Below are 26592 nucleotides of genomic sequence, written 5' to 3'. Positions count from 1 at the left end.
CTTGCCTGCTGCTTCAACATAGAGGTTTCAACCCTAGCTTTAAGAGAATAAGAATCAACAATCCTCCCCTCCTCCTGCCTCAGCCTACTGTCAGTAGGATTCAATCTCAGTTCCTCCTGAATCCTCTCCATATTAATTTTGGCCACCACCACCTGCTCAGGAAAACCTTTGAATTTATCCTTCTTCCATTTGGCAATACCACCCTTAACAGCCTTCAACTTAGAAACCAACCTATACATTGGATTTCCTTCAACCTGGTTTTTCCAAACTAAATCCACCAACTGCATAAATCCTGGCTCCTCCACCCAACAGTTAAAAAATTAAAAAGGTCTTCTTCCTCTCACAACTGTCATCTCAAGTCTAACAATAGCAGGAGAATGATCAGATGTTTGAGGAAGATCAAACCCCACCTTGGTCCCAGGAAAAACCTCCAGCCACTCAATGTTAATGACCACTCTGTCCAAGTTAGCGCAAATAGCCTCATCCCCCTCCTGACCATTGGACCAAGTAAAGAGAGCCCCCACAAAAGGACAATCAAACAACCCAGCATCCTGAAGACAATCCCTCAAGTCCACACATTGAGAAATCTTCACAGCCTTCCCTCCCATCTTCTCCTCACTCTTCAAGATAGAGTTGTAATCACCCAAGAACATCCAAGGAGCCTCAAAAGAATCACACAGCTCCTTCATCTCCTTCCACAAACTCTTTCTTAACTCCTTTGAGTTCCTACCATAAACCACAGCCAATAAACACTCTGCACCATCCATGAAATTAACATGTACAGCAAGAAGTTGATCAGACTTAAACAATAACTGTACAACCATCATCCTAGGGTCCCAACCCAACCAAATTCTCCCACCCTCATCTTCCTCATAGTTATCTAGAAAGGACCAAAAAGGATTGATACTGCTCTGCACCTTCACTTTATTCACTTCCTGAACTCTCTACTAAACCCAACAAACCTAACTGTTTAGAACTAATGAGATCCCTAACATCTCTTATTCTTGGGGAGTTGTTAAGTCCCCTAACATTCTAGCTTCCTAGATTTATTATTTAAAACTCTAACAGGACCCCTTCCCATCAAATGGGCTAAACTACCCCTACCTGCCCCTCCTTGTGTAAACAAAGCCACCTTGTGAGCCACCCCCTCGCCTTCCTCATTATCACCATGCATTACCTCATCATCCCCAACCTTACCAATAAACCCATCCTCTGTATAACCCATTCTAGCCTCCACCTCCATAACACCTCCAGCTTGCTCCCCTTCTGTATGATTATCAAGTACACACTGTCTTTTTGCCTTACTCAGCTCCCTATCATCAAGAGAAGCTGCAGTAGCCAGCCCCTTAGAAGTGCCAAATTTCTTATTCCTCTTGTTAGTAACAACTGACCATCCTGCATTATCCTCCATAACCTCATCAAGCAATCCAAAACCTGAGGACATTAGAGAATCCCTCTTACTCTTTGCCAGTTCAGCCATACTAGATGACTGAACCAAAGCTCGAGTAGCTACCAAACTTTTTGCAGAAGGTAATTCACAAGAATTCCCACTCTGAGCACAAGCAGTAGTAGTCTTTAAAGGATTCTTAGCAGGAGACACACTAACTTCAGATTTGCCCATTTCACTATCATTGAACTTACTCCTAATGACCCATTATTTAGTAGTTTCTGCTCTTCCTGGCCCTACCTCTCCCTTCTGCTTATCAGCCATCTTCCCATTCATAGGGGCATTATGTCGAACACTTACCCTGCATCTACCAATAGAATGCCCAAAAGAACCACACCCAGAACATTTCAATGGTTTCCATGTATAAGTCACCTTCACTTCCAGTCTCCTAACACCATCAACTAGCAAAGGAATAACCTGTGGAAATTCACACTCCTTCCCAACCTCAACCAAGACCCTCGCAAAAGACATTCGAGCTTTACTCTCAGTTGGACCATCCAACATAACTGGAGTACCAATATGACTAACAATCTGTGAAAGACCTCTATGATTCCATAAAAAACCAGGTACATTACGTAAACAAACCCAAACAGGTAGAGACTCTATATCCTCAATCTCTTCTTCAATGAACATCCTCAATGGACGTACTACAAACAATCTATTAGCTATATAAATCAGCTCCATCTCCAGAACACGACATCTATCCTCTTCTAGATCAAAACGAATGATAAACGAAGACTCACCTTGGATGGTAATATGCATCTCTCCCTTCGGCTTCCATAACCTACGCAGAGAGTTACGAACCAAGATGAAATCGAGTCTCCTCCCAATAAACATTCCAACCAACCAGTTCTCACAGTCTCTAATACTCTCATGAAACTCCTTCGTCGAAATCACTTGAACCCTTTCATTATTCACAACCTTAGGAGGTGTAAACTCCATCTTCTTTCTAATTACTCTTTCATTTTTCTGAAAAAGAGAAGCCCAACCTGGTTGTCCTGGAGAACCATTACCTTCTCCAACAAACCCCGATTCCTTCCTACCAAAACCCTCGTGTTTTGAGGGAAGCTCAGCTCTAAAAGAATCAGAGGCTCCCTCACAACTGTCATCTCAAGTCTAACAATAGCAGGAGAATGATCAGATGTTTGAGGAAGATCAAACCCCACCTTGGTCCCAGTAAAAACCTCCAACCACTCAATGTTAATGACCACTCTGTCCAAGTTAGCGCAAATAGCCTTATCCCCCTCCTGACCATTGGACCAAGTAAAGAGAGCCCCCACCAAAGGACAATCAAACAACCCAGCATCCTGAAGACAATCCCTCAAGTCCACACATTGAGAAATCTTCACAGCCTTCCCTCCCATCTTCTCCTCACTCTTCAAGATAGAGTTGTAATCACCCAAAAACATCCAAGGAGCCTCAAAAGAATCACACAGCTCCTTCATCTCCTTCCACAAACTCTTTCTTAACTCCTTTGAGTTCCTACCATAAACCACAGCCAATAAACACTCTGTACCATCCATGAAATTAACATGTACAGCAAGAAGTTGATCAGACTTAAACAATAACTGTACAACCATCATCCTAGGGTCCCAACCCAACCAAATTCTCCCACCCTCATCTTCCTCATAGTTATTCAGAAAGGACCAAAAAGGATTGATACTGCTCTGCACCTTCACTTTATTCACTTCCTGAACTCTCTACTAAACCCAACAAACCTAACTGTTTAGAACTAATGAGATCCCTAACATCTCTTATTCTTGGGGAGTTGTTAAGTCCCCTAACATTCTAGCTTCCTAGATTCATTATTTAAAACTCTAACACAGAAGGAGGAGGAAGGGCTTTCGTCTCCTTTGCCGCCGACATAACCTACACAATAGGAGTTGCCGGCATGAAGGAGACAATCGGAACAGAAAACAAGGCGAGAAACTAGGAAAAAACCACCAACAACCGCCGCTCCAAGCTCGCCGAAAAACTTTACCAAACCCTAAAAAATCGCACCACCTGGCTCTTTCTCTCTCCTACTCTTTACTCACAGGTTAATTCTACCTTGGTTTCTCTTATTCCTAAAGTTCAGAATGCTCTTCTATGAAGGACTTTAGGCCTATTTCATGTTGCAATGTCATTTATAAATGTATCACCAAGATTTTGACAGTTAGGTTGAAAAGATTCATCTTTCATATGGTGAGTGAGAACCAGTCTGCTTTCATCTCTGGAAGGTCTATTCAAGACAATATAATGATGGCACATGAGATTGTGAGGAAGTACAACTACAAGGGTGGGGTTCCTAGATGCACAGTCAAAATTGATCTTAGGAAGGCTTATGGCACTGTCAGATGGTCTGCTTTGCTCAAGATTCTAAGGAAATTTCAGCTTCCAGAAAAGTTTGTGAATTGGGTATATGTTTGTGTCTCCTCTGCCAGATACTCTATAGTTGTGAATGGGGGTTCCTATGGCTACTTCAAGGGCAAGAAGGGACTCAGACAAGGATGTCCTATCTCTCCCTATCTTTTTGTGCTTGTTATGGAAGTATTCTCTGCTCTTATTATGAAGGAGGAGGTTGAGGATAGATTTCATCTTCATTCTAAGTGTAAGAACCCTAAGATTACTCATTTGTGTTTTGCTAATGACTTAATGGTTTTTCTTAAGGGTACTAGTGAGTCTGCTATTGATCTTCATAGTGTTCTTAAGAGATTAAAGAAGGCTACTGGCTTAGAGGTGAATTGTGCTAAGAGCACTATGTATTGGGGCTGGTTCTGATTTTGGGGAGAAGGAGATATTTCAGACTGTTCTGGGGTTTCAGTGGGGAGTCTTACCTGTGAGATACTTGGGTTTGCCTTTGGTGGCCTCCAGACTTACTTTCTCTGATTGTGCTCCTCTTATTCAGAAGGTGCAAGTCAGGATTCAGTCTTGGAAGGCTAGATACATTTCTTTTGCTGGGAGATGCCTTCTTATCAAATTTGCGTTGTGTAGTATGATTATCTATTGGACTTCTGTTTTTGTGCTTCCCAAAAGGGTTCTTAATGAGCTTGATTCCATGTTCTTTAATTTCCTATGGAGTGGAGTTGAGCTTGGGCACAAAAGACCAGCAGTGAGGAGACAAATAGCTTGTCTTTCTAAGGCAGAAGGTGGGTTGGGCATTAGAAGTGTGCATACTCTAAATGCATCTCTCAACCTTAGGCATGTTTGGGATCTTGTTAGTGGCAGGGATACTCTCTGGGTTAGATGGGTCACTAATAACCTTATTAAGGATAAGGGCTTTTGGGTTATGAAGGTCCCTAATGACTGTTCCTGGTGTTGGAGGAGGATTCTAGGGAATAGGGAGCAAGCTCAGCACATGGGTTTTTCACCAGCTTGGGGATGGTACTACTCTTAAGTTCTGGTTGGATATTTGGCATCCTTTAGGGTTGCTTTATGAGTTTTTTGTGGAACTCAGGAGGTTAGGTACTAATTTTAATCTTCAATCTATGGTTTCTGATTTTATTCTTGAGGGGAAATGGTATTTTCCTCCTCATCCGCTTCCTCTCTTGGATATTATTGTCCCTTCCTTACATTCTTCTCTTATTGGGGTAGTCCCTGATGATAGGGCTGTGTGGCTGGTGAGTAAGTATGGGGACTATACCTTAAAAGAGACTTATGAGCATCTCGGACAGAAAGGTAATCAGGTCCCTTGGAATGGTCTGGTCTGGTTTTCATCTTCCATTCCTAGACACTGCTTCATTACTTGGGTGGCTTTGCATAGGGGTTTGAAGACCAACTTGAAGCTTCTCTCTTGGGGAATGCAGGTTCAGAGGGATTGTTACTTGTGCTCTCATGATGATGAATCTGATTTCCACTTGCTCTTTGGTTGCAAATTCTATGTCTTCATCTTGAAGGAACTTTTGCTTCTCCTTGATCTACATAGCATTCATTTTTCTGATTGAAATCAGGCCATTGATTGGTGTATTGCTCAGTTCAGTGGTACCACCTTTAGGAAGAAGATGGGTTGTCTAATTTTTAATGCTTTTGTTTATCATGTCTGGAGAGAAAGGAATTTCAGGGCCTTTCAAGATAAGAGCAGGTCTGAAATGGCCATTGTCCATGTGGTTATCTCAGAACTTAAGATTAAGGTTTCTGGCTGGGTGGGAAGGATTGAAGCTACTGCTCCTAACATCAGGTTTCTTGAGATGCTGAATGTTAACAGAACTTTGGTCAGACCAGTGGTTAAAGGCCATAGATGGAATGCTCCTAATGAGGGTTAGGTTATGGTTAGCACTGATGGGGCCATGGATAAGGATAGAGCTGGGTTTGTGATGGGTCATAAAAATGTCCCATCGGAGTCGTTTAAATTAGTCGAGTTAGTTCGTTTCGAGTCTTTATTTTAATAAAATGGTTGATTTTCTTGATTAAGTGTCTTTTGCAGAGTTAGGTGCGAAACCGGTTAGAAAAGGATACAAAGGGTATTTTAGTCATTTAGAGTCGAGGATATTTTGGTAATTTGGCCAAGTTCAGTGCATGGATGAAAAGTAGAGGTCGAGACGAGTCCGTAGGAGAAAACGGAAGTCAAATCGGAGTCCGGACAAAGGAATAAACCTAGGTCAAAGTTGAGTCAAAGAAAGTGGACTGGTGGGATACATTCGGGCTTGGTTCTGGCTAGTGGTATAAATTCGATTACGTGGCACGAACTAGGATGTGGAGCATCTTATTGTGGTATTCCTGTTTAGCATTGAAGTGTGCCCTAAAGTGGAAGATTCAGCGTAATTTGTTGCGAGATAGCTTCGGTAGTCCGGCTTCAATGTTTTAATCTTGGCCGCAACCTTCCGCGTCCTTAGATCCAACGGCTCATGCTCTTGGTGCAATATACGTTGGTGATACCTGCTTCACAATAGCCGGAGCATTCAAAACTCTAAAACGGCCAGATTGCTTAATCCGTCCTCAAGCCGACACATGTCCCTCCCATGTCCCTGTTAAAAATTAAGATTCCCTCTTCTCTCCTTGCGACATGTGTCCCTCCTCTTTACATGATTAAAACCCTAGCCGCCAACTACAATTGGTTATACCTTAGGGTTTTGCACTTTAATCCCTAAAACTCCAAAAATGACCCTCTTTTCTCCTACTATTTACCATTTTAACCCAACTAAAACCCTAACTCTATATAACGACCCTTATACTACCTCTTAGCCTCTCGCTCCCCTCTTAGCCTCTCTTAGCCTCCTTTTCTCTCTACCCCCTTCTCTAACTAAAAACCCTAGCCCCCCATTCTTATCTTCTACTTTCTCTACCACCTTCATCTCTACATTTTCTTTCTACTCTAATTTCTTCTTCTAACCTTCTAATTTCTCCATACCTCCTTCTCTAAAATCTCTTCTTCTTCTATCTCTCTTCTAAATTTCTCTTCTTTTATATTCTAATAAGCTATTAGTTGGAGTTTTGGGTAATATTCTTGAGACACTTGGAGCTTAAATTGGACATCAAAATGGAGATACATGGGAATATGGATTGTGAACATTCCTCGTGATTTCTTTCCATTAATCTTTTGTAATTCCATTTACTTTATAAATTCAATGAATATTATTTTAGATTTCATGAGTAGCTAAATTTTGTATCTAGGGTGTAGAGGAAACCCATATTTGGGCTTATTTTGAGATATGTTATAAATCAATGAATCCTTATATTGAGCTTCAATGCCTATTGATTGTCATTTCATGTTGATTCTATAACCTTATTATCATTCATGCATTATAATTAGATATTTCATGCTTTTATTGAATTATTAGATGAGATATGCCTTTTAGATAATGAATGATAGTGTAGGAATTTAGTTTTATATGATAGTCAATCAAACATTCTTGATTTTGAATTGTGTTATTAAAGAATATTATCCGAAACCTAATTAGTTCATTAAGCTAGGTTTTGAGTTATAAACAAATAGTGATTTATTGATTGAATGCTTGTCTTAAGTAGTCCATTTATGTGGTGAAATCGAAATCCCTAGATTCTTTTTCTCACCTTGATTTCATTCTTATTAGTCTATTAGTATTGTTTTCTTTCTTTAAGTAGTTTCCAAATCAAATGGAATTTTTGGAAGGGGGTTTTTAATTCGAGATTTAGGTAAAATAGCTTGTCCTTCGGAACGATACTCGATCTTATTAGAAATACTATAACTTGACCCCTACACTTGGGGAATAGACCTAATTTTAGGCCTATCAAGTTTTTGGCGCCGCTGCCGGGGATAAGTTTAATTTTATTTTCAATCTTGAATTGGTTTTTATTTTTATTTTTGTCTATTTTGATTACTTTGACTTGCTTTTCCTTTCCTTGTGTAGATTCACAAGGAGCTAAAGGGAGGGAACATCAAGAAGGAGGACATCAAGAAGACCTTTTTTAAATTTTAGTACTTTATTTTTATTTTGGTGAGAGAGTGTTATAACTTTTTTGTATTTCTTTTATTTGTTTGTTTTGTAATAAGGCCTTTATTGTTTTGACCCTAAATTGGAGGGCATTTAATTTTGTAACCGAAACTAAGAAGCCTCGGGTTCGCACACTTGCTGGAAGAGTGGCCCGGGTCGTCTACAAAGGTCGTCGCCCGTCTTGAACGGGAGGTAACTTCTAGATCACCCACGAATCTCCTGTAAGTGGGTACTTGTGATGTTTTTGCTTGCCTAATTGATTGTCGAACTGTTAGTTTAATTATCATATTAGTAAGGGCATTAACCCATTACAAGATAGGAGTCGGATTTCATCACCGGTCTCTTGCCCATTTAGGTAACAACATTGCCGATCCCAAGCCCCACTTAAAATTAAAATTTGATTTAGACATTGGCCAAAGGGTAACGAGCTTATAGGACATTCTTGACAATTCTCGAACTTGATTAGTATTTGGAGTTTTCCCAGGAAGAGGGAACGATCCAAGAACACAATTCTTGATCGTTGTACTGTGACGGAGTAACTCCTCATAAGAATCATAGTTCAAGTTTTGGTAAGAAGTAGAAGCTGTCTAAATCAATTTTTAGGTGAAAAAGACTACCCAGTCGTCTAGATTGTGTCTAGGTTGCTTGGTGGAGTCAGCTTGCTTGCTTCGTTGTTTTCCTTAGGATCTTCGTAGTTTCCTTACTTCTTTTATTTTCAAAAACAAGTTTTCAAAAAAAGAGTCCCTTGTCTTGTCTTTTGGTTTATGCCCCTAGGTTACGTGATAAGAGAGGTCGTTTTGTTAAAGAGTCTGATTTGAGTATTTTACTTGAAAACCTTTCTTTAACCGAGTCTATGGAGGATCACGTTGATCAAGCTAGGGTCGAGGATCAACCTATGACTCTCAAAAACTACATGCATCCGGCTAGAGTTAGCCAACCATCATGCATTAGGCTACCCCCGACTAACACTTATTTCGAGTTAAAGTCGGGAATCATCAATATGCTTCCGGTGTTTCGTGGTTTAGAGAACGAGAACGCGTATTATCATGTTAGGGAATTCGAGGACGTTTGTAAGACCATGAACGTCCCTAACTCGATTGATACCGTTAGATTAAGGTTGTTCCCGTTTTCTCTGAAGGATAAAGCAAAGTCGTGGTTGTATGCCTTACAACCTGAGTCTATTTCTACTTGGGCAGAACTTAGTGGTGTCTTTTTAGAAAAATTCTTTCCCAAGCATAAAACTAGAGCTTTAAGGCAGAGTTTGCTTAATTTCGAGCAACTTCAAGGGGAATCTCTCTACTCATATATCGAGAGATTCAAAGATATTCTTCTAGAGTGTCCACATCATGGGTTCGAAAAAATGAAACTAGTCCAACTGTTGTATGAAGGACTAGATTATCCTACCACCTCCATGATCGAGTCATTCTGTAATGGCGGGTTCTCCAACAAATCCGCCGATGAGGCCATGGATTTTCTTGAGGAACTAGCCGCACAATCCCAACAATGGGAAACTTCTAGAGAACCTATCACTAGGGCAAAGCCTAATCCAACTAAGGGCGGGATTTATAGGATCGATGATTCTGAGTCTAAACTTGACGCCATTACCAGAAGGTTGGAAGCCTTAGTGATGAATCAACCTAAAACCTTCACGGAGGATCCCACTCATGTCATGAGTGTTGGAAATGAACCCATCTCTTACCCATGTTCTGTCTGTGGAGACCCTACTCATACGGGGAACAAATGTGCCTTATTCTTTGAGTCTGCTAACAAAGAACAAGCTCATGTTCTCTATCAAAACTCTAGGCAAGACAATCGTCAGAAGTATGATCTTTTCTCTAACACATATAATCCAGGCTGGAGAAATCTTCCCAATCTCTCTTGGTCTAAAGGTCAATACCAGAGTCAGCCTAGTAATTTTATGAACCCTCATGGGTTTAATGCACCTAGCAACCCTTTTGCTCAGCCCAGTGTCCAACATCCACCCGAAAAGAAGACATCATTAGAGGACACCATGCATATGCTAGCTCAGAACCAGGACAGGTTAACTAAGAACCATGAGGAATTTCAGGAATCCACCCGTCAATCTTTGACTAGGATAGAATCATCTACCCGTCAATCTTTGACTAAGCTAGAAACATCTACCCAATAATCTTTGACTAAGCTAGAAACCCAAATAGGTCTACTTCATGAAGCCTTGAGTCAGAGAGAAAAAGGTAAGTTTCCGAGTCAGGTTGAGCAGAACCCAAAAGGTCTATTAGGTAGACCACCACCAGATGAAGCTAATGCGATAACAACCCTTAAAAGTGGTAAAATTGTGGATAACAAGGTAAGAGTTCCTGAAGAGGAAGAGAGTGAGAACGAGCCATCCTCGTTGCCAACCAGAGTCTCTAGGGATGAGCCTGAAAAGGCTCCTGAGTCAGAAAGTCCACCCTTAGTATCCGAGCCTTATGTCCCTAGAGCTCCATACCCTCAACGTTTGGTCGAGTCAAAGAAGAAATCTCAGTTTCAGGAAATAATGGAGTTGTTCAAACAAGTTAGTATCAACATTCCACTTTTAGATGCGATCAAACAGATCCCAGCTTACGCCAAGTTTCTTAAGGATTTATGTACTAGTAAGCGTAAGATGAATGTGCATAAGAAAGTTTTCCTTACTCAGAATGTTAGTTCGATCATCCAACAAAATATTCCACCTAAGTACAAAGATCCAGGAAGTCCTACACTACCATGTACCATAGGAGATTATAAAATAGAGCGTGCTCTATTGGATCTTGGTGCTAGTGTTAACCTTCTTCCTTATTCTGTGTACTTACAGTTGGGATTAGGAGAAATCAAACCAACCTCTGTGGTCCTTCAGTTAGTGGATCGGTCTGTTAGGCACCCACATGGCATAGTCGAAGATGTTTTGATCAAAGTTGGTGAATTCTTATTTCCTGTTGATTTCATCATTTTAGATACTGAGCCAGTCCATAATTCCAAAAGTCAAATACCTGTCATATTAGGGCGACCATTCTTAGCTACATCCAATGCTATCATCTATTGTCGTAGCGGCCTTTTGAAATTGTCTTTTGGAAATATGACTGTAGAGATGAACATCTTCCATGTTGGACTTCACCCCGATGATGTTGATGATTTTAACGAGTTAAATTTGATAGATATGTTGGTTCAGGATTCCTTACCAACAACTTTATCAGATGACCGTTGGAAACATTGTTGGCCTACTTTGGTTTAGATTTTGATGAGGAAAGTAGTATCAATGAGGTGAATGCTTTATTAGATTCCACCCCATTACTGGATACTGAGAAATGGAAAGCGAAAACTGAATCCCTCACAATCTCTGAACTAAGTATGGCATCAACTTTAGAGACAACTCAACCATCGGCAAGTGATGAGTCCAAATCACCCTCTGTCCCAGAGTCGTCTCACCCTATTGAGAAACCACCATCCTTAGAATTGAAACCTTTACCTGCGAACATGAAGTATTCGTTTTTAGGACCTTCAGAAACCCTACCTGTTATTATTGCATCCGAGCTAGAGAAAGAACAAGAGGGTCGATTGTTAGATGTCCTAAGAGAACACAAAGAGGCACTAGGATGATCTATAGCCGATCTCAAGGGTATAAGTCCATTAGTTTGCATGCACCACATCTACTTAGAAGAAGATGCTAAACCATCGAGAGAGATGCAACGTCGACTTAACCCTAATATGAAGGAAGTTGTGAGATCTGAAGTCCTGAAATTATTAGATGCGGGTATTATCTACCCTATTTCAGATAGCACTTGGGTCAGTCCTGTTCAAATTGTTCCCAAGAAGTCAGGCATTACTGTAGTTAGAAATGAGTGCAATGAGTTAATACCCACCAGGATGACCACTGCGTGGAGTGTTTGTGTAGACTACAGGAAGTTGAACACGGTCACGAGGAAAGATCACTTTCCTCTTCCATTCATTGATCAGATGCTCGAGAGACTGGCAGGACATAGTTACTATTGTTTCTTAGATGGCTATTCCGGGTATAATCAAATTGCCATTGCTCCTGAAGATCAAGAGAAAACAACCTTCACTTGCCCATTTGGAACTTATGCTTATCGTCGTATGCCGTTTGGGTTGTGTAATGCACCCGCTACTTTTCAACGTTGTATGATGAGCATATTTTTCGATATGGTAGAAAGGTTTCTCAAAGTTTTCATGAATGATTTTTCAGTCTTCGGGTCATCATTTGATGAATGCCTACATCACCTCACACTCGTGTTGGTTAGATGTAAAGAGAAGAATTTAGTGCTTAATTGGGAGAAGTGTCATTTCATGGTTCGTTCAGGAATTGTCCTAGGGCATGTCATTTCAGCTAAGGGTATAGAAGTAGATAAAGCCAAAGTAGAGTTGATAAAAAGTCTTCCTGTACCAAAAACAGTTAAAGACATCCGATCATTCTTAGGGCATGCTGGCTTTTATCGTCGATTTATCAAAGACTTTAGTAAGATATCAAGACCTTTTTGTAATCTTTTGGCAAAAGAGAACAAGTTTGTCTTTGATAATGCTTGTCTAGAGGCCTTTGATAAACTCAAATTTTTGCTTACTACTGCTCCTATTGTTCAACCGCCTAACTGGAAAGCTCCTTTTGAGATCATGTGCGATGCATCTGATTATGCAATAGGAGTCGTTTTAGGTCAACGTGAAAACAAATTACTTCACGTAATCTATTATGCTAGTAAGACGTTGAATGATGCACAACTCAACTACTCGACCACTGAAAAAGAGTTGTTAGCTGTTGTTTATGCCTTAGAGAAGTTTCGATCATACCTAGTAGGTTCTAAGGTCATAGTATTTTCTGATCATGCCGCATTAAAGTACCTCCTCTCTAAAAAAGAGGCCAAACCTAGGTTGATTAGATGGATACTTTTGCTACAAGAGTTTGATATAGAGATACGGGATAAGAAAGGTTCCGAAAATGTTGTAGCAGACCACTTGTCTAGGCTTGTTGTGGAGTCCGTAAATGATGAGTTACCTATTAGAGAGAGATTTCCTGATGGACAGCTTCTTGTAGTCTCCCAATTACCTTGGTTCGCAGATATAGTGAACTATCTTGTTTTGGGACAAATGCCCAAACATTGGACTAAGCAAGATCGTGATAAATGCTTGTCCGAGGTAAAGCGGTTCTTCTGGGACGATCCATACTTGTTTAAGTATTGTCCCGATCAGATTATTAGGAGATGTGTCCCTGATAGTGAACAAACCAACGTCATCTCCTTTTGTCATGACCATGCATGTGGGGGTCACTTTAGTAGCAAAAAGACGGCCGCCAAAATTTTACAATGTGGTTTCTATTGGCCGTCTTTATTCAAAGATACCCATGCGTATTGTGTAGCTTGTGAGCGATGCCAGAAATTGGGGAGTATTTCACGTAGAAATATGATGCCCATAAATCCCATTTTAGTTATTGAGGTCTTCGATGTATGGGGCATCGATTTCATGGGTCCATTTCCAAACTCCTTCGGCAATCTATATATTCTAGTCGCGGTCGATTATGTGTCTAAGTGGATAGAGGCTGTTGCTTGCAAAACGAATGATCACAAAGTTGTGATCAAGTTTCTAAAAGAAAACATCCTTTCTCGTTTTGGTACACCGCGAGCGATTATTAGTGATGGGAGAACACACTTTTGTAATAGGCAGTTCGAAATTCTAATGAAAAAGTATGGTATTACTCATCGAGTGTCCACCCCGTATCATCCACAGACAAGCGGTCAAGTTGAGGTTTCCAATAGGGAAATTAAACGCATTCTTGAAAAAACAGTTAATCCAAATAGAAAGGATTGGTCATTACGGCTAACTGATACATTATGGGCTTATCGTACAGCGTTTAAGACTCCTATTGGAATGTCTCCATATAGATTGGTGTATGGCAAAGCTTGCCACCTCCCTGTAGAGTTAGAGCATAGAGCATATTGGGCTATTAAGCAAATGAACTTTTCGCTTGACAACGCAGGTAGAGAGAGAAAACTCCAACTTAGTGAGTTAGAAGAATTGAGGAATGATGCATATGAGAGTTCTAGAATGTATAAGCATAAAATGAAGGTGTTTCATGATAAAAACATTTTGAGAAAATCATTTTCACCAGGTCAAAAAGTTCTTTTATACAACACTCGTTTGCATTTATTTCCTGGAAAACTTCGTTCTAGATGGTCGGGACCTTTTGTTGTCAAATTTGTGTATCCCCATGGTGCGGTTGATATTGAGGATAAAAATGGTGCTTGTTTTAAAGTCAATGGTCAACGTTTAAAACCATTTTTAGAAATATCACCCGAAACCGTGGATGTTTTTATCGAAAATCCTGTCTATCAAAAGTGATTCCCGATGTTCAGCTTAGTCTGGCTGAAGACTTTAAACTTAGCGCTTCTTGGGAGGCAACCCATGCTTCTGATATAGGACAGTGGAGTCTGGTAATATCTTTCCTCTCATCTTTTTAGTTTGGCATAGTCTTCAGAACATTGGGGACAATGTTCGATTTAAGTTTGGGGATAGGGAAGAACTTGTTGCTAAGTCCTTCATTTCGAAAATTCGAGACGGTTCAAATTTTTTCAATTTTGGACCGAAAATGTGAGTCTAATGGTTGTTTTTGGCTTGTTAATAGTTATAGAGTCGAGTTGATCGTACTATCCGGTTGTTAAAGGTTTCTTCATGAATGTCGAGTCTTGAGGTCGTCTGTGTGCTAGCCATGTGAGTATTATGAAAGTGAAGGGTAGACGGTTCTGAGTGAACTAGATTAATCATTAGTGGAGACTTAACCCTTGTGAGATTTTTGAGCCTTTCCATTACCTTTGAGTGTACTCTTCTGCGCTGATTCCGAGTAGAGTGAAGAGCTACTCAACCTCACAACTTTGTAAAAAGAGCTCATTTGATCTCGTGTGCTCAACTTCCATAGCCACTAGGAGTGACATCAGGATAGCGAATAAACCTTACTCTTGTAGTCCATGAAACCCGATAATAGTGTCAACTTTAGGAAGACGGATACTCCACTATCCATTCATCATATGACTCCCGAGAATGAAGGCATGAAAAGTAAAGAAAGAAGAATGTGAAAGCAAAGTGCGAAAAATGGAAAAGTCGATTGTTGAGAATACTAGTGTTGGTATTGCATTGTTTGTATTGTTTATACTTTAGATTCAAAAAAAAAATTGAAAAGTGAAGAGAAAAATCTCTAAAAAAGTTTGTGTAAGAAAGTTCATGTGAACTTTAGTTTGTTATGTAAAATAAGTGTTCGAAGCAAAAAGCTAAGTATGGAAGTTGCTTGAAGTTCTCTAGCATTGAAGGCGTCGAAATTCTCGGGATCTCATCACCATTCATCTCATCACTTGTATCCGTTGACCTTTAGGAAGCATTATTAGAGGGTAGAGTGGGTGAGAAGAGTAAGTGAGCTTCCCCATTCCATTTAGTGGTTATATTCCTTTTCGTAGATCATTCGTTCTAAAATATTGTCCTCACCCCTTTTTTATGTGTTGAGTCTATAGTCGTGATCACACTCACACATAGGAGCGAACCATTTCTGAGTGATTTCATCTTTTAGAGCGTATGTCTGTGAGGCCAAAGTCGAGGCGAAATGTATTAAGATAGGGATCAAGGGTCTGCTGCTTGGAACTGAAGTTATTCTCATTGTGGCTAGTCACGTACACTTTGAGTCTAGATTACTAGTAAAGAGATCTTTAACGTCTGTATAGTATTGTTAACTTTGACTGATTCCTATTAGCTTGCTAAAATTTTCTAGGAGATAAACATTTTCGGTCTGTCTTAGTTGACTTTGAGTGTTTTTGAACCCTATTGTATTTTTGAAATGTTTTTGAATTTTGTGGGTATATTCTCTGGAAACCCTCACGAGACAAAACTCGTCCACTAGGGCAACCTAGGGGTTTAACGGCTTGTTGCATATGCTAAATGCAACCGGGATTCCTCCGAAAGTGAGTTAGGTTTTTCTTTTATTTTGTTTTGCTCGAGGACTAGTAAAATCTAAGTTTGGGGATGTTTGATGGGTCATGAAAATGTCCCATCGGAGTCGTTTAAATTAGTCGAGTTAGTTCGTTTCGAGTCTTTATTTTAATAAAATGGTTGATTTTCTTGATTAAGTGTCTTTTGCAGAGTTAGGTGCGAAACCGGTTAGAAAAGGATACAAAGGGTATTTTAGTCATTTAGAGTCGAGGATATTTTGGTAATTTGGCCAAGTTCAGTGCATGGATGAAAAGTAGAGGTCGAGACGAGTCCGTAGGAGAAAACGGAAGTCAAATCGGAGTCCGGACAAAGGAATAAACCTAGGTCAAAGTTGAGTCAAAGAAAGTGGACTGGTGGGATACATTCGGGCTTGGTTCTGGCTAGTGGGATAAATTCGATTACGTGGCACGAACTAGGATGTGGAGCATCTTATTGTGGTATTCCTGTTTAGCATTGAAGTGTGCCCTAAAGTGGAAGATTCAGCGTAATCTGTTGCGAGATAGCTTCGGTAGTCCGGCTTCAATGTTTTAATCTTGGCCGCAACCTTCCGCGTCCTTAGATCCAACGGCTCATGCTCTTGGTGCAATATACGTTGGTGATACCTGCTTCACAATAGCCGGAGCATTCAAAACCCTAAAACGGCCAGATTGCTTAATCCGTCCTCAAGCCGACACATGTCCCTCCCATGTCCCTGTTAAAAATTAAGATTCCCTCTTCTCTCCTTGCAACATGTGTCCCTCCTCTTTACATGATTAAAACCCTAGCCGCCAACTACAATTGGTTATACCTTAGGGTTTTGCACTTTAATCCCTAAAACTCCAAAAATGACCCTCTTTTCTCCTACTATTTACCATTTTAACCCAACTAAAACCCTAACTCTATATAAAGACCCTTATACTACCTCTTAGCCTCTCGCTCCCCTCTTAGCCTCTCTTAGCCTCCTTTTCTCTCTACCCCCTTCTCTAACTAAAAACCCTAGCCCCCCATTCTTATCTTCTACTTTCTCTACTACCTTCATCTCTACATTTTCTTTCTACTCTAATTTCTTCTTCTAACCTTCTAATTTCTCCATACCTCCTTCTCTAAAATCTCTTCTTCTTCTATCTCTCTTCTAAATTTCTCTTCTTTTATCTTCTAATAAGCTATTAGTTGGAGTTTTGGGTAATATTCTTGAGACACTTGGAGCTTAAATTGGACATCAAAATGGAGATACATGGGAATATGGATTGTGAACATTCTTGGTGATTTCTTTCCATTAATCTTTTGTAATTCCATTTACTTTATAAATTCAATGAATATTATTTTAGATTTCATGAGTAGCTAAATTTTGTATCTAGGGTGTAGAGGAAACCCATATTTGGGCTTATTTTGAGATATGTTATAAATCAATGAATCCTTATATTGAGCTTCAATGCCTATTGATTGTCATTTCATGTTGATTCTATAACCTTATTATCATTCATGCATTATAATTAGATATTTCATGCTTTTATTGAATTATTAGATGAGATATGCCTTTTAGATAATGAATGATAGTGTAAGAATTTAGTTTTATATGATAGTCAATCAAACATTCTTGATTTTGAATTGTGTTATTAAAGAATATTATCCGAAACCTAATTAGTTCATTAAGCTAAGTTTTGAGTTATAAACAAATAGTGATTTATTGATTGAATGCTTGTCTTAAGTAGTCCATTTATGTGGTGAAATCGAAATCCCTAGATTCTTTTTCTCACCTTGCTTTCATTCTTATTAGTCTATTAGTATTGTTTTCTTTCTTTAAGTAGTTTCCAAATCAAATCGAATTTTTGGAAGGGGGTTTTTAATTCGAGATTTAGGTAAAATAGCTTGTCCTTTGGAACGATACTCGATCTTATTATAAATACTATAACTTGACCCCTACACTTGGGGAATAGACCTAATTTTAGGCCTATCAGTTTGGAGCTCTGATTAGGAATTCTCAAGGCATGGTCTTGGCTGCTAGTGTTGCCTCTGCTCCTGTGCATAGTGTGTTTATTCATGAACTGCAGGGAGTCAACCTTGGTTTGGAAATAGCTGAATCCATGGGATTGCAGTATATTATCTTAGCTCTTTATTCTAATGCTGTGGTGTCTTCTCTTAAGGGGCAGGCTAGTCAGGTTCCTTGGAGAGCCCGTGCTCTTTGGTCTGAAGTTAGGGGCAGAATGCATAAGTTTTTGGGGTGTAAGTTGAAGCATGTTTTTCGTGAAGTTAATGGTGCTGCTGATTATCTCTCAAAGATGAAGTTGAGGGATGTGGTTCACCTGGATGTTACTGCTTTGCCTAGGGAGCTTGCTACTATTGTGGAGGAAGACAGGAAGGGGGTCATTCGTATTAGGAAACATTGGCCTGAGGTGCCTTGAGTTTTGTTTGCTTTTTAGCTTTCTTAGTTGTGGGCTTTTGCCTTTGTACCTTTGTTGGATTTTTGTTTCAATAATATAGGGTCGGGGTACCTTTAATCCCCGCTGACCACTTCAAGAAAAAAAATCTGGTTGTTATAATTTTTTTTCGTCTATTTTGTAGTCTCTTGCCATCACTTCTCTTAAGTGAGTTAGTTTCGCTTATATCGTTGTTAATTATGTAACTGTAACCAGTGGAAATGGTTGCATACCGTTTCTTTTCCAACTGCTATAATGTGGTAGTCTTGGGTACTCGACACTTACTAGAAAGTCATAGAAACTCAGCTGATTGATGGTAACCACTTGATTAGAAAGGTAAATGAAATTAGTTTCTTCTTACATTTACCTTTTTCTTTGTCCCTCCAAATCACTAACACCTCACTCTATGTCTGTATCTCTCCATTTTTTTTATATGCAATTTTATGTTTCTAATTATCTTTATATCCAATGTTTTTCATTGTTTTGCACAAAATTTCGATTTTATAAATGCTGCTCCATAGGAATTAATTATGGGAAGTCATTTTAGCTCACCGTAGACATAAAGCTTATTGAGAAAGCCTTAAGTGATGAAGTTGGGGTATGCGTTGACAACTTAAGTTTTGACTTTTAGATAGCTGGTCAACTGCTTTTAAAGGTTGTTGTAGTATATCTAGCCTTCTTACACGTGGTTAATATACTAGTTCATTTGTCTTTTTATTGACACGTCTATGTTAATTTTTTAAGCAATCCGTGGATCAATTATATTGTCATATCTCCTGTTTTTCTCCTGTTTGTGTTTTTGTTTAACTTATTTCTTATGTTACCTCTAGATAAGAAGTGTGGATGCGTGCCTAATGTTATGCATGAACAACGAAGTGATTCACTACCAAAGTAACGAGGGAATCAACGAGGCGATTCACTACATCAGAACCCAACGTTCATTTTGGTAATTTCCTGCCTGTCATTTCATTTTATTTGATGGTGGTGCATATTTTTCTGCCTTCCAGATCTTCATTGTAGCGCAATTTTGTTTTGGTTACTGAAATCTGACTTATTGAATTGTATTTGTGCTCTTTTCTTTATTTATTGTGAACATTTTGGTTGCTTGAGGGATGGTGGATCATGTGATTTTGATTATGCAATAGTAATATACTTCTAAATATAGCATACTGTAATACCTATACATGCTTCAATACTAGAACTTCCACAAGAAGATGCTTACTTAAACGTTATATACCAAATTTCTAAAGAAAGCCGTAGATGAAGTTCATATAATCTTTCTGATTGCCATTTTCTCATCAAAAGTCTTAACTTGTGTTTATCAAAATTTATGTGCAGACAGTTACTTACCACGTATGCTTCTGGGTTTACTTTATTGGTTTACGTTGATCTTTGCCACTTTCGAAGTTCACATACTTTTTTCTTTGTTTAGTATGAAAATTTGTACAATGTTCAATGTTGGATGATTGAGTTATCACGTTGGTCCCTTGAGGTACTGCTAACTTTAATATTCCACAATCTTTTTTTTTTTTTTGCATTGATGAGATAGGTTTAAAGGGCCATACCCTGAACAAGGAACAAACTAAAAAACATCAAGACAACAAAGGAGCTAAAACAAGAAAGTAACAAAAAACACTTAAGAGTCAGGCCTTTCTCATCCTGACTCTGCCCTCTCTATCATCTTTAAGAATCTTGGCTAACTCATCTATAATGCAATCATCCTCAGAGACCCATTCAGCTCGAGGCTTCAACTTGGCTAGGAAATCCGTAGCTTGGTTAACTTCCCTCATCACATGCTTCACTTTACACCCCTTGAACTGAACCCATAACTTCTTGATACTCAGCCACACATGCCAAGCTTTCCAAGGAGGTTGCTTCTCAAAATCAGTGAGCAAGGAGACCACAACCATAGAATCAGAGGCTATCCACACATAGTCACACATCCTCCTTCTAGCTAAACGTAGGCCTAATTCCACCCCTTGAAGCTCATGGACCAGGATGGAAGAAGGAACAGCAGAAGCATCACCCATAATGATAGTAACCCCTGAACTGGACCTCACCACAACACCAAACCTAGCTGATGAAGCATCTAAGGACCCATCTGAGCTGATGAGAACCAATCTGAAGGAGGGGGAGTCCAATGATAACCCTTAGCCAGAGGTTTAGTCAAAGTGATAGCCAGGTTCATCCTCACAACTGTTGACAAATTCTTCTCATTATCCTCCAATCTACCATCCCAAGCAGCAACTTTAATTCTAATCTCAGCTAAGATCAAAGTAGCTAAGGTGGCAGCAGAAGTGATTTTGTGTCTAAAAACCCACTCTGGCCAAGATCTAGTTTATCAAGTCATATGTGATTGAGCTTGTTGAAGTTGCAGTGTTTAGCTCAAACTCTGTTTCTAAAAATTAAACTAGTGGTTTGGTGCTTTCATCGAGAATCTAGGTGCCTGTCTTTATAAGTACACCTTCCAAAATTAATTGGTTCTTCATCGATAACATGTTTTGAGTGAATTTATTCCTTCATTTGAACGTCTCTCTTGGTGTGCAATAATTACGGTTTTCGTCAATTTTTTCTAAGTAAAGGTAAATCTAAAGATCCTTTTAGTGAGAAGATGTAAAAAAGGATGTTTTAAACGTTCTGTTGTGACTTTCAACTAGTTTTCTTTGTTTTTTGCTCAACTATACAAGATGGGTTTTTGGTTTGTTGAGATAAAACGTTCATTGCAATTTTTGGTAACTGAAATAGTAGTATAAGAACCTTTATTAATTTTTGGTAAAGAAATAAACTTCTTTATTGATTCTGCATAATACTTAATACAGAGTTGATGTTAAAAAACTAGAAAAACACTTAATCTAGATTAGTGCCTTAAGTAGACTTCGATCCCTTTCAGCATCCTTAGCCGTCTAGGCTTCTGCTCCCTCTTGGATCTTGTCTTCTTTAGCCAAATACTCAGTTCCCAGCTGCTCCTGTACATTCACAATGATAGGTCATTTTAGGTATCACATACCAAAGATTGGGAATTATACGGTATTTGATAAATTAACTGTTTGTACCTGAAGTGGAAAACAGTGTTCCATTCTTCTTGTCCTCCAAGAACTTAGGGCAGTTTCTTTTCCAGTGGCCCTTGTCATCACAGTAGAAACATTTGGTGTCAGAAGGAGGACCTTTGTCTTTCTTAGTCTCAACTATTGCTACGTCCTTTTCGGCTGTTAGAAGCATAGCATGAAGTTCCTCCAATGTTTTATCCCAACCATTCATGTTGTATTTCATCTTAAATTGATTAAAACCACTATGGAGGGAGTGAAGGATGGTGTCGGTAGCCGTCTATTGGCTATAAGGAAAACCCAGTTTGCCTATGAGCCTGATGATTTGACGAATAGGAGGCCCAACTGGTTTTCCTTTTTCGAGGCGCATGTCCGTAATTTCTTTAGAGGTTTCAAACCTCTCCAATATCGACTGTTTCTGGAACATTTCCCGCAGTTGTCGCATCATGGAGTAAGCATCCATGTCTATGAACTGCTCTTGAAGAGTTGGTTCCAATGGTTGCTATAATCAAGCATGTTACTGGCTCTGCCTTCTTCCGCACACTCTTTTCATTCTCTATTTCTTCTTTAGTCGAAGTAGCGTCCAATATAGGAATTGGAGTTTCTAGTACATGTTGCTTGCATTCCATCCTGAGAACTATTCCCAAGTTCCTCTCCCAGTCAAGGAAGCTGTGCTTCAGCTTCTCCTTTTCGAGAAGTGAGCGGAAGTTGAAATTCTCTTTCGTCATCTTAATTTTACATAAAGAAATGGCAAAGGTTTAAAACTCGTTATCGTTTTGAAAAACATTAGTTTTACCACATTATTCATTATAAAATAGTCCCTAATTGAATAAGTGATTCCAAGACCCCAGTTCTTCGGAGTAAAGCGGACTAGGGCCCTACCCTTTAACTCCGTCGATCCGGGTGAGCGAACTACTTCACTGATCATACCTTATGACTCTTGGTTGATAGATTTCATTGATGAATGACTAATCTATCCTTTTGCCTCGAGGATCCAAAACTCTTTTGCTGATCTCGTTGAGTAGAACCATTTAGACATGTAGGCCTCTTCTATAGGCCTACCCGCATTGTCCCAAGGTAGAGGAGGTACTCTACGAAGGCCGACCAACCTTCCTCGAACAAGGGCGCAACGAGTGTCTTAATTTGGATAGGCAGTTTACTCAAAATTACTTTTAGGGACTTTTACGCTAGTCTGGCGTTTGTTATAGTGAACTATTTAGCCCAACTAACATCCACGACATAAAGCGTAAATAAGTAAGTAAATGCGCGCGAGAAAGTAAATCAAGCAGACATGGATCCTAGTATCCCTAACCTAGTAGATCTAATCTCCTTTGGTTTTTGTCTTGTTTCGCCTTTTGGTTCGTCTTAGATCGCCATCTTTGAACCTCCATTGATTTCTCCCACTTGCCTTTGGATTCCTTCCTCGAGCTTCTTCAATGGAATTATTGACCCTAAACTCTAATTACAAGACTCTAACGATTCGCAGATCGTATAAACTTGAAATTAAAATTAATTACAAATTATGCACCCATCCGTGCTTAAAACAAGAATAAAGAAACAAATCTATGGCCATACTAGTTTCCCGCATTCACACCACATGCATTCATATAATATATCAAGGCTAAGAATGATATGCATGATAATCCGAGAGATACTTTTGTCGACATCACATGTCACATTACGAACCTGAAGTCTAAATTCGAAGAATTCGACTAATGGTGCGTTCCGGTTTTTATCTTTTATGATTTCTAAAATCAACTTAAGAAAAACTCAGTTTTTAGGTTTTGAAAGCCCGGGTCAACTTCGGAAAAGTTGGTTTGACTTTTAACGATTTTGAAATCCTTTTTTAAGAAAAACCTTTTCCGGGTCTTCGGGTGACCCGATTTGATTTTGGTTATATTTTGGCGGGACCGGGAGAAAAAATTGAGACTTTCGTCAAAAACTCCCACTCGAGTTGAGACTCGTGAAACTTTGGCCTTTAGACCCTTAGTCACCTTTGGAATATCCCAAGACCAACTTTTAGTCAAGGTCCAAGACCCGGAAGTCAAGGCCCACTAGGTTGGTCCGGCCCAAAGCTGGTCGGGTTTAGTGTAGGTCCGGACCGAGACAGACCTACACACAGTATGTTGCTAAAATCATCTCTTTAACAGTATATCTTGGTTTAAGTAAAAGAACGCAATGCCCATTTGGGTTTGACCTAACGACACAATTAACGCCGTTAGATAAACCAATCCTCTTGCAAAGAAGAACAAGAAGAAGAAGTAAATGATAATAGTTTGTATGGGAATGTTTGATCCCTAGTTTGTATTGGAATGTTTGATCGCGGGCTTACAAAATTGTGTACGAGTGAGAGCTCTTTCGAGTAAGTGTTACTTTTTTTTAATTGGAAGTTTATGATGGACATGCGTAAGTCTTATAATATGTTACAATTTCTACCTAATCCGCGGGAGTTAGGCAAATAAAGTACTAATATTTCTCAATAATATTACACTTAAACTATACAATACCAAAGCGTAATTTACCGGAGTTTCCAACAAGTTGTGTTGTTTTCATTCACAAACATGTATACATGATTAGTCATATAACACCACAACCCTAAACCCACCACCATTACCAACCACACCGTTGCAGCATTGCTCATCAACCCTTCAATGTCTTTGAAACTCGTCCTTTGCTAGCATCATACTAGCTAAAGAAGTATACACACTCTGACTACTGAGTAGTTGTTAATATATGAGCATGAATGGCCCTCTTCTAAAACGTGCAGCATTATCTTCACACCTGCAACTTTTCTGAACATGTTCATACCTCTAATTAAGATTAGATACTATAAAATAACATATTATCTCCATGTTTATTGAACACTTTTACATCTGAAACATTCTTATTGATACTTAAGTTTCAAATACAACATCAATAATAACAACAATCATAATGAGTCACATATGGTCCCAAGCAGACAAGAAACAAATTTCAGGCAATCGATACAACAACAACCATAACAAGAAACAGCAATAAGACATGGATTCTTGCTACGTGAAAACAATGTTTTTGATGATTGTAACAAGTCAAACTTTTAGATATATGAATCAAATGCCTTCCGAATAAATAAGAGTATCCACTTTTAGCTTGATCATCCTCTCTTCAAGAGCTTCAATACATCCCCAACTAATATGAGTGATCCGGTTACCAGTACCTGAACATACCAACAAAATTACATATCATTTTTTACGTTTTCACCGTTGTTCTCTCTTGAAAATAAAGGTCTAATAGTTTTGTTTCTGTTCTACTTTGAACTGGATGTAATGGACGACTATCTGAAAACTTTTAAAAGATGGAAGCATGCTACATATGAGTATGCAGCCAAGATTAGTTACAATTATAAGATGCCAACTCCTCTTTTAGGGCATGAGAAAGATCATTTTAATTTAAATTGATAAATAAAATTTAATGGTTAGAGTCACTAGCAAATCAATTACAAAGTGTCAGACTAGTCGGAACCCGAGGTTCACATGCAGTCTGAAAGAGAAGAGCATGCTGAAAGTGATAGTAGCTAGTTTGAACTAGAACCAGATATCAAACTAAACATGTCAATTATTTTACCAAAAGGAAAAATAATATGTAGATTTAAGCACTTTTAGTTTGTTCGAGCCAACGAGGAAGTTTTGAAGTTGGAGAAAGATTAGTTTCTTTTACCTGAATTTTCAGAGAAGGCATAACAACACTGCGTGTAAGATTTTCAGGTTCCGGACTGCAATTATTAGGATGTCTATAGAGGAACGCAGTAGATGGTAACGTTTCCCGCCTTTCCCCTTTGAAGTTTTCATCAACAACGGCATCTGAAAGCGCACGACACAAGAAAACATTTTAAAGTAATCAGAAAAATGAAGAGACGAGGAAACAAGATACATTCTCAGCTAGCTCAACCAACACCATGACATAGGTAAATTTACTTAGGCAAGTCAAAGGTTGAAGAACGAGCGAATCGATTCATCAAAGTAAAAAAAGAGAAGTTCACCAACAAGGCAACCATAAGGCAAAAGAGCCTCTTACCGTTCCCTTGGATTATGTTCTCCCAGATTTTGTGGAGAGTCGATTGCCATGATAAATCCTTTGGAGCGATATCTGAAGATATGGGGGAGGCGGGAGTAACCTTATTATATGTTGACAGACTTAGAACAAAAACGACTTTCGAAAAATGAACACGATCACATATCCAAAAAGTTCATGTCTCATGTTAGCTTAACGATATCATAACCGCGTTATGATTTTCTGAAACGAAGCAATACCTGAGCAAGCACAAGTATCGACAAGCTTAGGAAGAGGAGCTCGCGGGTCTCTCACCTCTATGCACTTGAATAGAAGAATCTAGAGAAAAGTAAAGGAGTTCAATATTTATTTTTATGATGAATCGTATGAATCAAAAGGACAAAATGAGTAGAAAAACAAAGGGAAGAAGATCATCAAAATGTACACGAATTTGAGTTTAGTTCCTTGTACAGATATTACCTGCTTTGAGAATTTCTTCGACCCTTCAAAATTTCCACTTTCACTTCGAACAAAAACATTTTGTGATGGTCCCTCAAGTTTTTGGATTCCTAGACGAATAACTCGTATCCTTAGGAAACACAAAGCAAACCGATCACCTATCTTCAAACCAAAAGATAGCTTCGAAGGAAAAAGGGAAAAAGTTGAAAGAGGTAAGTTCAATTTTGCACAAAAAAGAAACACCCTTCTTGAAATAAATCAGCATTGGAACACAACAGTACCTAAGAAACTGCAAACACACTCAAACCACAATCCTGAAGAAAACTTAAAATTCTTAAGATTGTGTATTCCATTGTGAAAATAGAACAATAAACACTTATAATGATAAGAGAAAGATCCTTCAATTAAATCATTTCTTTGACAAACTTCAGAGAACGGCAATCACTTCAAACCTTTTGTCTAGGAAATCAATACTAATGTAATGTAAACAACTGCACCTACTAATACCCCCAAATTTAGATGGAAAACACAGATCCTATATACAACCCACGAACCAGAACAGATTCCAGATTAACACTAACAGTAGGTTAACAAAAATCCATTATGATAGTATCTCTACCAACAAATTCGATTCAGCAACAGATTGACGTACCTCAAATTTGTGACCTGAAAGTAGTAGAAAGAGACTGTTTGCTTAATGTTGAATATAGATATCACGCACCAAACAACATAATAGCAAGTTAGATCAGAAATAATATCCCCAACGAAATACTAGATCTTTTTAAAGAAAATGCAGTGACAATAATGTTCCAAGATCTCTAAGAAATGAAAAGGCTAACCAGAATAGATTCACCAAA

At 38.9% G+C, this 26592-nt stretch overlaps 1 protein-coding gene across 1 annotated transcript; it reads left to right on the top strand.

Annotated features, from left to right (window-relative positions):
- The first annotated feature begins 8689 nt into the window (after positions 1-8689).
- LOC147557338 (uncharacterized) lies at positions 8690-14175 on the top strand. The gene is made up of 4 exons (XM_086664287.1): positions 8690-9914; positions 10014-10499; positions 11495-13068; positions 13564-14175. The coding sequence occupies exons 1-4, from the start codon at positions 8690-8692 to the stop codon at positions 14173-14175; spliced, it is 3897 nt and encodes a 1298-aa protein (XP_086520413.1).
- Positions 14176-26592: the final 12417 nt, after the last annotated feature.

This window comes from Eschscholzia californica, unplaced genomic scaffold (assembly GCF_041429995.1).
Source record: "Eschscholzia californica isolate CP2 unplaced genomic scaffold, dmEscCali1.0.p SCAF_2, whole genome shotgun sequence".
Taxonomy (NCBI): domain Eukaryota; kingdom Viridiplantae; phylum Streptophyta; class Magnoliopsida; order Ranunculales; family Papaveraceae; genus Eschscholzia; species Eschscholzia californica.
This window is presented reverse-complemented; position numbering and strand designations above follow the sequence as displayed.